Source organism: Xenopus laevis, chromosome 2L (assembly GCF_017654675.1).
Source record: "Xenopus laevis strain J_2021 chromosome 2L, Xenopus_laevis_v10.1, whole genome shotgun sequence".
Lineage (NCBI taxonomy): Eukaryota > Metazoa > Chordata > Amphibia > Anura > Pipidae > Xenopus > Xenopus laevis.
The window spans coordinates 136,271,765-136,287,008 of NC_054373.1; the positions used below are offsets into that span (position 1 = coordinate 136,271,765).

Consider the following 15,244-nt stretch of genomic DNA (forward strand, 5'->3'; position numbering starts at 1 on the left):
AGACTGTAGCATCCCATTAATCACTTAGAAATCCTTCTCCTCCTCTAACCCACTCTTCCCTCTCCCTCAGGAATTTACTTTGGCTGTTGGCTAATGAGCATGCTCAGTTCGTCTCAGCTCAGATTACTAAACACGCCCTCCAGTCTAACAGCTAATGAAGAGATAGCATTACTGGTTCCCATAGAAACTAGCTGTCTGATCGTATTTTTGTCTCCTAACCACCTCTTCTGAGCTCAGTTTAACCAGTGTTCAACCCCAGCAGAACTTTTTATCAAAGTATGTTGTGCCTGTGTAAACCTGCATTCTGCATTGCATGACCTTTACAGCAGACATGTCAATGTTACTGATGATGTGTCAGAGGGAAAATGGCCGATGGGCAAAAGCTATTTTTTTTAGGAAAATATGATGCCACTGGCAAATGTAGGGGATATATGCAGTACAAATGATGGGTGAGGAAGCTATGCCCAACTTACTATATATACATTAAAGGAAAATGTAGGCTTTACATGAACTTTAATCGTCTACTATAATGTTGTATGCTTCTTATCAAAATGCTCAAGCCATTGCCACTATTTCTATTTTGAACTACAAGAATATTTGTTACAAAATATACATATATGGTTGCCCAGCCAAATACTACTAGGAAAGGATTCTGTCCTTCCAGGAGTATCCTTCGGGATACTCCTGTTTCTTCTTACACTCCATATGGGCAGGTTGATTGGCTCTGGATACCTTTGACCCCAGTATATGTGATCTTGTACAGGTTGGAATGCTTGTTTGTTTTTTTTAAACATACAAAGGTAAGGGGCAGATAATTTTTGGGTACTTCGACCATTGAATAGTCCAACTTCGATTCGAAGTTGAAAAAAACGGCGAAATTTGAAGGTCAATTTTTTTTGAAGTACTGTCTCTTTAAAACTTGACTTCGACCATTCGCCACCTAAAAGCTGCCGAAGTGCTGTTTTTTTAACTTCGATAAATATGCCCCTTCGTGTTTATGTAAAAGATCTATAAAACAGCATTGAAGTTATTTCACTGTTATGTGAAACCTCCAGAAAGGTGAAAATCATTCAGCAAAGAATTTTAGAAGGTTTCTTTCTTCATTTATGGCTTTCTCAAGTGCTCATTTGCTATGCTGGGGATAATGGCCGTAACTGTATTTGGATTTGTTTTTCTTAATTCTGCTGTACTACATTAGTAATCGGCAATGAATGGACACTGGAATCTTATTGCTGATCTGTGTTTCTTGTATGGGAGAAAATATGCTTTCTGAAGTCTATTTGTCGAAACTTTCGGGTTAAGATAAAAAATATTGAATTACCATCTTGCCTTAGAGCATCATGTGACATTATATAATGGCATGTACAAAAAAATTACAGGAGCAGGGATTTTCATTGGCTTTCTATCTAACAAATATGCCCTTTAGTCAGTAACTACATGTAAAACCTATGAACCATGAGAGACCACCAAGAAGTCCTAAATCTTTTTTACACTGGTTGTAATGCTATCATGTGACATTATATAATGGCATGTACAAAAAAAATTACAGGAGCAGGGATTTTCATTGTCTTTCTATCTAACAAATATGCCCTTTAGTCAGTAACTACATGTAAAACCTATGAACCATGAGAGGCCACCAAGAAGTCCTAAATCTTTTTTACACTGGTTGTATTGCTATATGAGTAAGTATAGAAAGATTGGAGAAATTTATAAACATCCTACTTGCACTTAAGGTTCAATTCATTTTATGTGTTTCATGTGATCCATGCTGCTGATAAAATATTTATTTATTTATGTTTATAGCAAGCTACCAAAGAAAATATTAGACGAAAAGAGGCAGAGGAAAAACAGAAGCGTGTCAAACAAGCAAAAGAAATGGCAGAAAAAGAGAAAGTAGAAAGGCAGCTAAAGAAAAAACGCCTCTTAGAAAAGAAACATGGTGAGTATAGATGAAGATTCATTTAAAGTCGAGAAATAATCATGAAGGGTTATTTCAGTATTACGTGTACATGCTTTATACTGTATATGTTCTTTAGGCAATTTAAATTATAATGTATGGAGCACATTGTTCACCTATTTGCAGAACAGACTATTAAATTCAGTTCAGTGATAGCACAAATCCACTGCAGATATTCCTTAACAACAGCTTTTAGGGATGCAGGATACTATAGTTTGTGCTACCATCATGCCTTTTAATTAATTACTGCTGTTTGGGTGATTAACATGAGATATACTCCATAGCTCACTACTATCCCCTCCATTCACTGATGATGAAATATGTTTCAAGTGTCCCTGGCTTAAACTATACAAGAAGTGGGTGCTAAATTAACCACTGTGGGAAATCTGACCATTCGCAGTACTGCGGTCAGCATATGGATTAGCTTTAGCTGCTCTTTAGAATTAAAAAAATACCTTTCCATTGCAAGTTTATTTGCTTTTGCTTTAATGCCTCTTTTTTCCACCCTACGTAACTTTATTTATCTAAACTGACTACCCATTCTCAGATAGTAACCCTGATACACTTTTTTTTTTTGTTTGACTCCATCCTCTGATGCTTGGCACCACCATACTGTTTGGAAGGTTGAATAATTATCCTTAGTATTATTTCTACTTACTATCCTTTACTTGTAGATTACTTTAACCCTTAGACCCTCGTTTAAGTCTATACCTCTGCAATTGACAAAGAAGCTGTAAAGTTACTGGGTTAATTTATAGGTGAAATTAGTGAAATTATTTTTGTTTAACCACAGCAAATACAAGATTTAGGGGTTTTACATATTTCAATTGTCATCTGTAAGCTTAGCCAGGTTGATAAGGGCACTAGATTTAGGGCTCTTACAGACGAGCGTTTTTACCTGCGCTCCCCTGCGTTCCGTTTTTCTTCGTTCAGCCGCGGGGGAGCACAGAAATGGACGCATTACATTTTTTCCTATGGGGCTTTACTCACACAGGCGCGTGTAGGATCCGAACGCAGGAAAAGTGCAGCATGTTGTGTCTCAACCTGCGTCCGGCGCCTGTGTGAGTACAGCCCCATTGGAAAAAATGTAATGTGTCTATTCCTGCGCTCCCCTGCGGCTGAACGCAGAAAAACGGAACGCATGGGAGCGCAGGTAAACGCTCGTCTGTAAGAGCCCTTAGAAATTGGTCAATCAGGAATTGTTCTAAAGGGCTATTCACATGCAAATTAAAGCTAATAAATAAATTAGGAAAGTTCCAGATGTTTAGAGGTCTATTAATTGCTAATAAGCAGGGGGTTTGGTTAATTATACTGTATAGTTTAGCTAATAAAGGTGATTATTTTACCAGACTAGCCGGTAAAAAAAAGGCACAATGCCAATGTTTTTTCCCTTAAAATAAAAAAGTCATAATGGGCTAAGGGCTTATTTAAAAAAAAAGATTTTGAATTCATGTACAAAACAGATTCCTATCTAAATAGCTGATTGTTTTGGTACAATAACCAGATGAATACTGTAACAGACACTTAAAAATAGCATCCTATAAAAGGATCATTTATGTATTGCAAAACAGTGGACATTTAACAAGGCATGTACTACTGTTTATATGGCTAAAAAATAAAGTAAAATGTGTAGAGGCACAGTATGGTATGGCATGGATATAAATGTTTGGTCGAAATTGCTTAAAAATGATTGCACACCAGTTTGTGATACTCCCTGTTTGGTTTCTACTATACAGTTCAGTGCACATACCCCTCCCTAAAGGATAAGCCTTCCTTCCAAGAGCTTGCAAATAGATATTGTTGATGTTCAGTAATCTCTTTCTTATTATCAAATGCATATTATGAAAGCCATTAGTTTAAATCAATGCCACATTCTTAATACATTAATTGAGTAAATATGAGGCAACAGAGCGAAGGAAATAATATTTAGCATTTCATTTTTACTGTCTCAAAATAAACAAAATGGAAAGTCGCAGGTTTTCTGCAGGCATTAGTTGCCATTTGCTGTAGGGAACCGAAGTGCTTTTTCCTCTGCTTGAGGATAGCTGTAGGCTATCTGTATCCCTTCTAGGAACCAGAGGTGGCTGCATTATTATTCCTCTGCTTTGCTCTACCCACTATGTTTACTTCTTTTAAAGATTACAGTGTTATCTAATGCTGTGCTTTATTTTCCTCAATTTATTGTAATCTGATTGTGTTTTCCATCATAACAAAGTAAAAACAATTAATAGTTCTGGCTGTAGTTATATAGCGTGTAAACACTGTAAGTTACATTTTGATGCATTCAGTGTTTTTGAGATATGCAAAAGAATATTCCTATTAATGAATTACATTATAAGCCTGTTGCAAATTAATTATTTCCAATTTTGATTAGAGTAAAATAAAATGACCGTAAAGACAAATTTAAAAAGAAACTTCCTAAAATGGTGTGGAAGCATGGCTGCCTGAAAAAAATACCTTGCACACATGCTTATCCACCATCTTATTCAAAAACAGGGGTGTATGAAGTGCCTTCTCTCAGCCTTCATACTTATTCAAGTTTAACCATCATGGTGAGATTTGTTTCCATCATATACAATATATTAGAACGGATGTCCATATACTTCTGGCCATTGTGTACCTTACATATATGGTATGTTGCAGTAACACACAGCTGCTGTGAAATTCCTTTTTGCAGAATCAGACCTTAATATGCCATACATGGAATAGCAACTTAAATGTTGATTAATAAAACATGTACTGGTGTCACCTTTATGTGACATGGATAAATATCAACTGCATATGCATTCTCTAAATTTATCCCATGTTTTGAGCTGTAATCGTGAGACAGCCTTCTTAACTAAAGCTCAAAAAGTTATGTACCCACTGTTACTACATTTTTAGAGGTGGTGTGTTCCTTTATGTAGCTGCCATAATGTAGATTTAGCAGTTCATAAAAGGCTTACCAAAAGGAGCTTCTCCACCTGAGTTGTAATTTCAAAAGTCAAATCTTTTACCAAATGGCTTTCATGCTTCAGGTTCAAGTAGAATGTTACTGCCACATGCCCAGTGTCGGAATAGGACACCGGGGGCCACCCAAAAAACCTTTAACCAGGGGCTCACTCTCAATACTATTTTCTTCCTCTCCTCTTCCATCTATTTAGCCTCTTTGTTCTCATAGAAATAGGGAATGGTCATGAAATAGGCCAAATGTTTAGAAGCAGGAGGGCCCACTGGCACCTGGGCCCACCGGGAGTTTCCCTGTTAGTCCGACAATGCACATGCCAACCAAGGTGGATTCTGATTCTTTGTATAGGCCTACATTTCTTGCCACCTGAAAACGAATCTCTTCTAAAAACATAAGCACATACAGTAGGCTATACATTATGGGGCAAATTCACTAAGCGCCGAACGCTAGCGTTACTTCGCTAGCGTTTGGCATTTTCGTTACTGCGCAAATTCACTAACGAACGCTGGTGTAGATTCACTAGTGTTACTTCGCACCCTTACGCCTGGCGAAGTTTTGCTACGGACGTAACTACGCAAATTCACGAACGCGCGCAGTGTACTGAACGCTACCTTTTACGCTAGACTTCCTTCGCCACCTCAGACCAGGCGAAGCGCAATAGAGTAGATAGGGATTGCTTCAAAAAAAGTCAAAATTTTTTCTAAGTCCCAAAAAACACTGGCGTGTTTTCTACATTATGGGTGATAGGCTGAAAAAGATTGAAAAATTTTTTGGGGCTCCCCTCCTTCCCCCCTATATTTCCTGACTCATGGCAACTTACCTATACAGTGGGCACATGTGTAGGGCAAAATACAATTTTTATTTGATGTTTTGAAGGTTTTCTAGGCATTTGTAGTGCTGATACGTATTCCTCCATTGAAATTTGAATTTGGCGCCGTATGCAAATTAGCCTTCGCTAGCGTAACTTCGCTTCACTTAGCGAATCAACGCTAGCGCAACTTCGCAACCTTACACTACCCCTGAGCGCAACTTCGGATTTTAGTGAATTTGCGAAGCGCTGGCGAAACTACGCCTGGCGAAGTGTGGCGAAGTTACGCCTGGCGCAACTACGAATCTTAGTGAATTTGCCCCTATGAGTTGAGGGGGAAATGTTTCTCATTATTAAAGCAATTACATAAGGAAAATGTATACAGCATTAAATATGATGATGGCAGTATGTGCCACTGGATAATCACAAATTTAAAAACTGCCATTTTAAGCACAATGTATAAAGCATTGGGCTCATACACAAACCAATGGCAGTTCCCTAGCTGATGCACTATTGCCTGGGGGCTCTTCCCAATCTCTCCCTCCTCTGTTCTTGCTGACTGCTTCTCCTGCTGATAATCTTAGGCCAAAGAGGAAGTACACTAGCTCCTGCACTCCCTTATATAGGCTCCTGTAGGGAATTTCAATTCAGGCCAACCTTATGGGTTGATGCCCAACTATTTACATATGAATTTAAATATATTTAACATCCTTACATGCCCACTTCCAGATGTCATCCACTTGTATCTATAGTAGTACAATGAGGACTGAAGAGCATGTCCAAGGGCACTATTTTACAGGATACAAATGAAGCAAGAATTAGTTAACCTTTTGTCGCTTACCTTTTTTCCAAATAAATAGTTTGCTTTGCATGCTGTGTATCCCACATGAGAAAATATACAGGGCTCCATCAGTTTGTGTTCATGTTGATTGAGGTAGAAATCAAATAGGATTATTGAAAACCGAGTTAAACTGAAACGTCTAACTAAGTGTGTTCAACCTTTTGTGCTGTTCCTGTAGTATAAAGGAGCCAATAGAGAGCATATGCCTGATATGCACAAACAGAACTATGCACCTGAATTTTAGTAAAGCACATTTCTCTTTACATCTGAGAAGTAACAAAGGAAATCTCACCTCACTATATATAATGAGTAGTGGTTGTCTGATGAGGATGAGGCAGTTCTCACTAGCAGTAGAATTGTGACACATCCCTAATGGTTAATGAGCAGGGAATAGCTGTTGATAAGGCTGATTTTCACAGTAAATTACATAATTATTTTCGTCCTCGTCGCATTTAAAAAAAAAAAAACAGAAAACCGAATGAAAGGAGAGCAGACTTACATCTGAATCAATAGCAGTATCAAAATTGCAGGATCTAAAACTGGTTTCAGAAAGAAATGTCCTTTATATCATTAGTCAGTAATGTACCTATTGTGTCTTTTCTCATACATAAAAGAATCCCTCTCCATTATCTAAAGTGCTTTTATAAGGCCTAAATAATGTTTCACGTCCAAGGAGAGGAAAGTTTTGAAAAAGGTTGAAAATAATATGGTTTTTTTTATTATTTATTTTCAAGCTGTTTGTTGTTGCTTTTTTGCATCTTGTTTTTTTAATGATAGCATTTTGCTTCTTGTTGCAATTAGCTGTTCTCAGCAGTTAACAGTAGGTGCAGTCTTCTGGGATCCTATGGGGCCATGGTAACTGAGATGTACACTGTATAAAATAGAGCAGGTGGCAGATATATTAAAGCTCTAATTTGGTAGTACAGATTATACCCAGCAGCTTGATTTAAATTCAAATTAAACTTTGAGGATTTTTTTTTTGTTCTTACAGTCAGGAGAGTGTTAATAAATAGATTGTCAGGAATGTGACACTTTTATAAATGCAGCTAACGTGTCAATTTGTCAAAACATGTTCATCAGCTTTAAGAAGACAGTGCCCCTCAGCAGCAGCTTTAACACCTGTCAGAATTCTCTCTCCACCATGCAAATTGCACTTATAACGTTATTTTCCGTTTTTCAATAGTTCCAGCACTTAAAATAAATTATCAAATAGGAAAAAAAGGTCTGCTTCTTCTTATGGGTGGAACTATTATTACATCTTATGAATTAATTGCGAATATTCACTAGCATATCCAACCGTGCTTCATGACTTTGATATTTAGCAGAATAAGAAAGGCATTACCTTTCTGCAACTCCATTTTGAAATAGTGCTAACTTTTTAGGTGGATTGAATTTGAGGGTATTGCCTAGGCATTCGCCAGTTTGTTCTTGAGCATCTCCAGTGATACTTTTAGCATTGAGTTTCAGATTTGTTTCCTGTAAAAGTTACCTTTCAATAAAGGATTGCCTCATACTTTCAGAGAAGTGGTGGGAGCATCATGCAAGCAAAATAAACAGGGCTTGTCATGAGCATACTTTTTGCCTATTGCTATAAATAAGTAAAAATAGAGGGTTTTTTATTACAGGTATGGGACCTGTTATCCAGAATGCTGGGGATTTTGTGGATAACGGATCTCCATACCTTAAAGTGATACTGACACTAAAAAATGAATTTTAGCATATGAATGTACATTAAATGTTACCTATAGGTCATGTTGATCATTTTTTGCTGAGAGGTTTGTTTTTGTATAGAATTGTTAGTTGAAGTTCCTAAGCCTGACTCTCTGACACTCTGACTTTGCCAACCTGACTGTCCCATCTCAGTCTGTTAGTTACAGTTTCTAATGCTAACGGACTCCTGCTGCACAAATATGGCAGCCCCCTCATACAGGAACATGGGGGATCAGACAGGTAATGTAAAAGCATCATGCAAATACTTTATGGCAAAGTTAGAAGTAGCTTGCAAAGCCAATATTATAATAGATGTAAAAAAAAGTTTAATTTCAGGTGTCAGTATCTCTGTAAGTCTACTAAAAAATGTAAACATTAAATAAACCCAATAGGCTGGCTTTGCTTTCGGTAAGGATTAATTATATCTTAGTTTGGTTGAAGTACAAGCTACTGTTTTATAATTACAGAGAAAAAGAAAATTATTTTAAAAAATTTGGATTATTTGGATAAAATGGAGTCTATGGCCTTTCCGTAATTTGGAGCTTTCTGGATAACTGATCCCATACCTGTATTTCTTGCACTAAACAAATAACTGAAATCTCCTTACTTACTTGGTGCCGTTGGTGTTCGTTGGGTTTATAATAAAGCACCCACACCTTGATACATTTGCAATTTATCATACACCACTGTGTATTAATCATTTTATTTTGTATGATAAATAGGCCACTAAGATTGCAGTTTAGGAAAGGGAAGGTTTGAAGTCTGAAGTCCAAATCATAACGCAGCTGAAAATAATACATTTTTGATAGGATAGTAGTGTGGCAAGCCAAATGACTGATAGGAAGTACAGCAGTACCTCTGTAATAATAAAACAGTACCTTGTACTTGATCCAAACTAAGATAGAATTAATCCTTATTGGAAGCAAAACCAGTCTATTGGCTTTATTTAATGTTTAAATGTTTTTTAGCAGCCTTAAGGTATGAAGATCCAAATAACGGAAAGATCCATTATCCAGAAAACCCCAGTTCCCGAGCATTTTGCATAACAGGTCCCATACCTGTACTGCTTGACGTTATTCCACATGCCACTCTGTTTTCTTGACAGCATACCATTAGTCTCTACAACATATAATTAATTGTTAAAAATAATATACAACAAATAATTAATTGTTAAAGTAGGCTAGCAGGTAAATAAAAAAACTCTGGTTTGTACAAAAAAAAAATATTTTTCTGTTTTTGAAGAAAAAAAGGGAGTCTATTGTGCAGCTGCATTTACATTCGGCTATCCCCAGGTAAGAATTGGTCCTGCACAGATAACCTCAAGCTCTTTAAAGAATGACGGTGTATGTGTTAAGTCTAAAAATTATAAAAGCAAACCTGATATTAGAAGTGGGTAGTTAACACAACCTTTTCTCTCACATTGACACCGATTAGCCAGGATTAGCCTTAAGAATCTTTGTGTGCGCTTCATTCTGCGACTGGTTAGGGATATGATATAGTTTGTAGTTATGCAGATGCGTGTATTCCTTTAAGAGTGTCTGAATTCAAACCACCACCTGTCATACTATACTCTACCTTTTTACTTCTGTCATAGTAATTGCTTTGCAGCAATGCTGTTGCTTAAGGGGGGGAAATTTTATCTTTTATTCTTTATACATTTCCAAGAATAAAGCAGTCCCCGGAGATGTGTTTCTATTGACCTCTAGCAGATTTCCCATCACCTTTCAAGTGCCTCTTCAAGAGAGACAACAGTTACAGTTCTGACAGTCTATCCTCACAACTTAATTTTTTCCATTTCACTTATTACTTGTCTGTTGTCGCTGCAATTTTTTCCACTTCAGTGAGATCTATTTTATGAACCATTGCCCACTGCATAGTCAGAGTGCGGCTCTATGGTACCAGTTATTAATAATGATGCAATAATATACAGTATTAAATGACTGTACATAATTACTGATACTGCCTGCATTTTCATATTCTCTTTTATGTTATAAGCTCCATATTCTCCTTAATAAGGACAATGGTACACTGCTCTATAGGAAATGAGAAAAAAGCCACTACTTGTTGCAGATGTCATAAGGGGTAGCCCCATTTAAGTCACAGTATCAAGTAGCAGTGATCAAAATGCCTAGTGTGCAGTAGCCCTAAAAGATCATTCTGATTTGCTTAAATATATTTCCCTAAACTGAAGCATTCCGTAATACTGTACATCTGCCAATTCTTCTAATTCATCTTAATGACTCAAAACTACAGGATCCATGCAGGGTGTTTACCATCCTTAAAATGGAGAGATGAAGATGGTACAGGTATGGAACCTGTTATCCATAAGGCTTGGGACCTGGGGTTTTTCAGATAAGGGTTGTTTTGTATTTTGCATCGCCATACCTTATATCTGCTAAAGCACATGTAAACATTAAAATAGATTATTGTTGCCTTCAATAAAGATTTATTATATGTAGGGATGCACTGAATCCAGTATTCGGCCGAATCCTTCTGCCCGGCCGAACCAAATCCGAATCCTAATATGCATATGCAAATTAGTGTCCGGGAGGGAAAATAGTGTGAATTTGGTCACAAAACAAGGAAGCAAAAAATGTTCTCCTCTTCCCACCCCTAATTTACATATGCAAATTTGGTTTGGTATTCGGCCAAATCTTTGGTGAAGTATTCGGGGGTTCGGGCGAATCCAAAATAGTGGATTCGGTGCATCCCTAATTATATGTTAGTTGGGATCAAGTACAATGTACAGTTTTATTGCTACAGAGACATTTTTTTTTTTTTAATTATAAATTATTTGATTATAATTAGGGATGCACCGATTCCTGGATTCAGTTCGGGATTCAGCCTTTTTCAGCAGGATTTGGATGCGGCCGAATCCTTCTGCCTGGCTGAACTGAATATGAATCCTAATTTGCATATGCAAATTAGGGGAGGGGAGTGAAAACATGTGACTTTTTGTCACAAAACAAGGAAGTAAAAAATGTTTTTCCCTTCCCACTTTCACATAGGATTTGGGGTTTCGGCCGAATCCAAAATAGTGAATTCGGTGCATTCCTAATTATAATGGGAATCTGGGAGATGACCATAACATAATTCAGAGCTTTCTAGATAACTGTTCCAATACCTGTATTTTAAAAGCTATCCTCAGGCAGTAAATTTGCCACAATACTTTGTGACAAAAACATACTCAGGTTCTCTATTATTCTAGCAGAAGGTAACAGGAACATGAAATTGTTGTTCTGACAGTCATCCAGCTATAGTTCCAAGAACATATAGGATTGCAAATAAAGGTTCATACATTCTGCCATCCTTTTGTTTTGAGGCTGAGATTTCATGATTATCCCTGACAGATAATAGTTATTCATTTCAAATTCTACTCTTGCTGACCTTCAAACGGCAATGGCCATCCCCTGATTTGGGCTCACCTTAGGTGAAAACCACTTAATCATTGGGAACCTTTTAAGCAAGATCATAGAATAAAAGAAAGTATTCATCTAGTGTGTAGAATACTACTTTAAAAGTATATATATTCCCGTTAATGATAAGACACAGGTTATCATTCTTACAATTTATTAGGTAAAGTTGGAGATGGTAAAGGGCATACACTGAAAAAAGTTGCATGTGCTACTTCATGTCATGAAAAAAAAATTTGAAATGTTAAAAGCACACAAACATCGACTTTTGTAGGGGAGGCATAGTTGTACTGTACTTGATACTGTAATTCACTCTTCCATCTGACCATCTTAGTATCCCTTTGTTCGAAAAATTTGGTCCGATTCCTTCTATCTGCAGACCAGGACCAGGGGCCACATCAAACTATTTCTATTTACATTCTAATAACTGATTTATGAAGCAGCTCAGTGCTAAAAGATCAGTTTTCTTCTTTTCAGTAGAAACATGCTAGTCTGGATTGTCAGAGGCCCTAATTAATATATATATCTATATATATATATATCTATATATATATATATATATATATATCTATATATCTATATCTATATCTATATATATCTATATATATCTATATATATATATATCTATATCTATATATATATCTATATATATATATCTATATATATATATATATATATCTATATATATATCTATATATATATATATATATATATATATATATATATATATATATATATATATATATATCTTACCAAAAAGAAACGCACTCACAGGACTTTTTTTTAGTGCCAAACACTTATTTGTTTGGCACTAAAAAAAGTCCTGTGAGTGTGTTTCTTTTTGGTAAGCTTATTATTATATATATCTATATCTATATATATCTATATATATATCTATATCTATATATATATATATATCTATATATATATATATCTATATATATATATATATCTATATATATATCTTACCAAAAAGAAACGCACTCACAGGACTTTTTTTTAGTGCCAAACACTTATTTGTTTGGCACTAAAAAAAGTCCTGTGAGTGTGTTTCTTTTTGGTAAGCTTATTATTGAGTCATTTAACCAGCACCCATGCATTGATTTGGATTTTTGTGTGCACCAGCTTTTGGTTGTACAGACCTGTAAATTCAACAAAATCCACACCTGTGTGATTAAAGCTAAACACTTTGCTTAGCTTACATTTGCTTTATCTGACACAAACATAGAACCTACCTTGATGGCACAAAAATGTTTATTGCTAGAAGTAGATTCTATGTTTCTCTATCCCAGTCATATCAATGGAAACAATTTATTGCAAAGGCCCCTGGTAGCGAGTTAACTTAGAGGTGAACAACTGCTTTAACTAACTCCTAGTTTGATGTAGAGGGTGATATTCTGAAACAATTTGCAATTGGTTTTCATACTTTATTATTTGTGCTTTTTGAGTTATTTAGCTTTTTATTCAGCAGCTCTCCAGGCTGCAATTTCAGCAATCTGGTTGCTATGGTCATTATTACCTTATCAACCGTGCATTGGTTTGATTTAGAGACTGGAATATGAATAAGAGAAGGTCTGAATAGTAAGACTATTGATAAAAAGTAGCAGTAAACGAGCTGAAAGTTAAAGTTAATATTGTTATATAGTTAATACTACTGTCCTGAAACTATATATTTGACCTACTATGTTAACAGAACACTGCAAAACATTACTGTTTATTTTAACGCATGTATTTGTTCTGTACAACACTTTGAATAAAAACAAGTTTTTAAAAAAAAAAAAAAAAAGTAGCAGTAACAATAAAGGGTTTATTTATTAAGGTTTGAGTTATGTTTTCCACGAAAAAAATTTAATTTACTAGTTGATCTTTTTTGGTCAATACTGACAAGCTTGGTTAAAAAAACCTGAATACAAATTTCAAGGTTTTTTTAAAAAAAAAAAAAAAAAAAAAGTTTCTTAAAAAATTTATTTTCAAGATTATACCCCTGGAAATCACTTGAATCCGAAACGACACCACCTAAAACTTGTCAAGGTCATGTAGGAGTCTATGGCAGATGTCCCTTGAACCATTTGAAAATGTCAACAGCCTGCATGATGTTGAAGTTTTTTTCCGTTGGGTTTTGCCCAAAAACTCAAATAATTAGAATGATTCAAGTTTTTTCCTGCAGAAAACTCGATTATTTTTAGTTTTCGTTTTTCGCAACGTGAGCTCATAGAATCAGGTTTTTTCCATTCAAGTTTTTTTCTTAAATTTGATACCATTCGATTTGTGAGTTCATTTGAGGTATAAAAAACTTTCCACCTTTCATAAATAACCCCCTGAATGTTTAGCCTTGAAGAGCATTTGTTTTTGGATGGGGTCAGTGACCCCCCATTTGAAAGCAGGAAAGGGTCAGAAGAAGAAGGCAAATAATTCATAAACTATAAAAAATAAATAAATGATGAAAACCAATTCTATAACAAGCTAAAAGTTAACTTAAAAGGTGAACCACCCCTTTAAACTAGTTTGTAACATCCTAAAAACCAAGTGCCCTACTAAAACAGTACTTTATTAAGTGTTCATGTAAGTTAGTTAAGAAATGAAATGATAGAGATTAGTTTGACCATCTTTTTTCTGTTCTGGAACTGTGGATTTCTTCCATGTCTATAGTCTTTCACATACTTTTTCATTACGCAATTTTGTAATAGGGAATAATGGAACAGCTCCTTCCTGTAATCATCTTTCAAATGTGTCAAACCAGACTTCCAAAATTACACCCCACAGGAGGATGTTTGCATTCCTCCAAAGTATAATTCTGCTGACTGAATATATGTCCTAATTTATAGCTGAATAGAGCTGTGGGATTTTTTATTTTAATGATCAGCTTCATATAAATGCAAATTATACTGAATCAAGAGATTCCTCGAATGTTTCATGTTGTTCAAAGCAGAAGTGCTGGATTTCACTTTTGCTTAAACAGTAAACGGCACTACTATTACTATATATGAATAAAAAAGTGCTTTCAGTATATTTTTTTTCTGCTGAGACCCCAATAATACTCAATGCTATTCAGTCCAAATAGAAGAGGGGGATGGTGGTTAGCACAGCTTTTCCAAATTATATGCATCCAATTCCTTAATAGTTGCTCTGTGCTGCAACTGCTGCAAATGATCCAAGTATAGGAGAAGGAAGAGGAACTCCAGCAGTATTACTGCAAACAACTTCTTATTCCAGGCAGTGGTAAACACAACATGTTTAGGGTTCAATACCCATAATCAAGTTGATAAAGGGTATTGAACCGAAACATGTTGTGTGCTCACCACCATCCCCCTCTTCTATTTGGACTGAATAGCATTGAGTACTATTGGGGTCTCAGCAGAAAAAAAATATACTGAAAGCACTTTTTTATTCGATACCCACTAAGGTTAGTCCTTCCTTAAATTGTACTGTCTAAAAATAAAAACTAGGTAAATAGGCTGTGCAAAATAAAAAATGTTTCTAATATAGTTAGTTAGCCAAAAATGTAATCTGTAAAGGCTGGAGTGACTGGATGAGTAACATAATAGCCAGAACACTACTTCCTGCTTTT

The 15,244-nt window shown here is 35.7% G+C and overlaps 1 protein-coding gene across 5 annotated transcripts in view; it reads left to right on the top strand.

The window, feature by feature from the left end:
- The window catches only part of diaph3.L (diaphanous related formin 3 L homeolog), a 302,953-nt gene that overhangs the window by 199,712 nt on the left and 87,997 nt on the right, over positions 1-15,244 (top strand). For all 5 annotated transcript variants that reach the window (XM_018247296.2, XM_018247297.2, XM_018247299.2 and 2 more), the window contains one exon: positions 1,804-1,939. In XM_018247296.2, the coding sequence (XP_018102785.1) occupies positions 1,804-1,939 (136 nt within the window). The remainder of the gene's footprint in view (positions 1-1,803; positions 1,940-15,244) is intronic.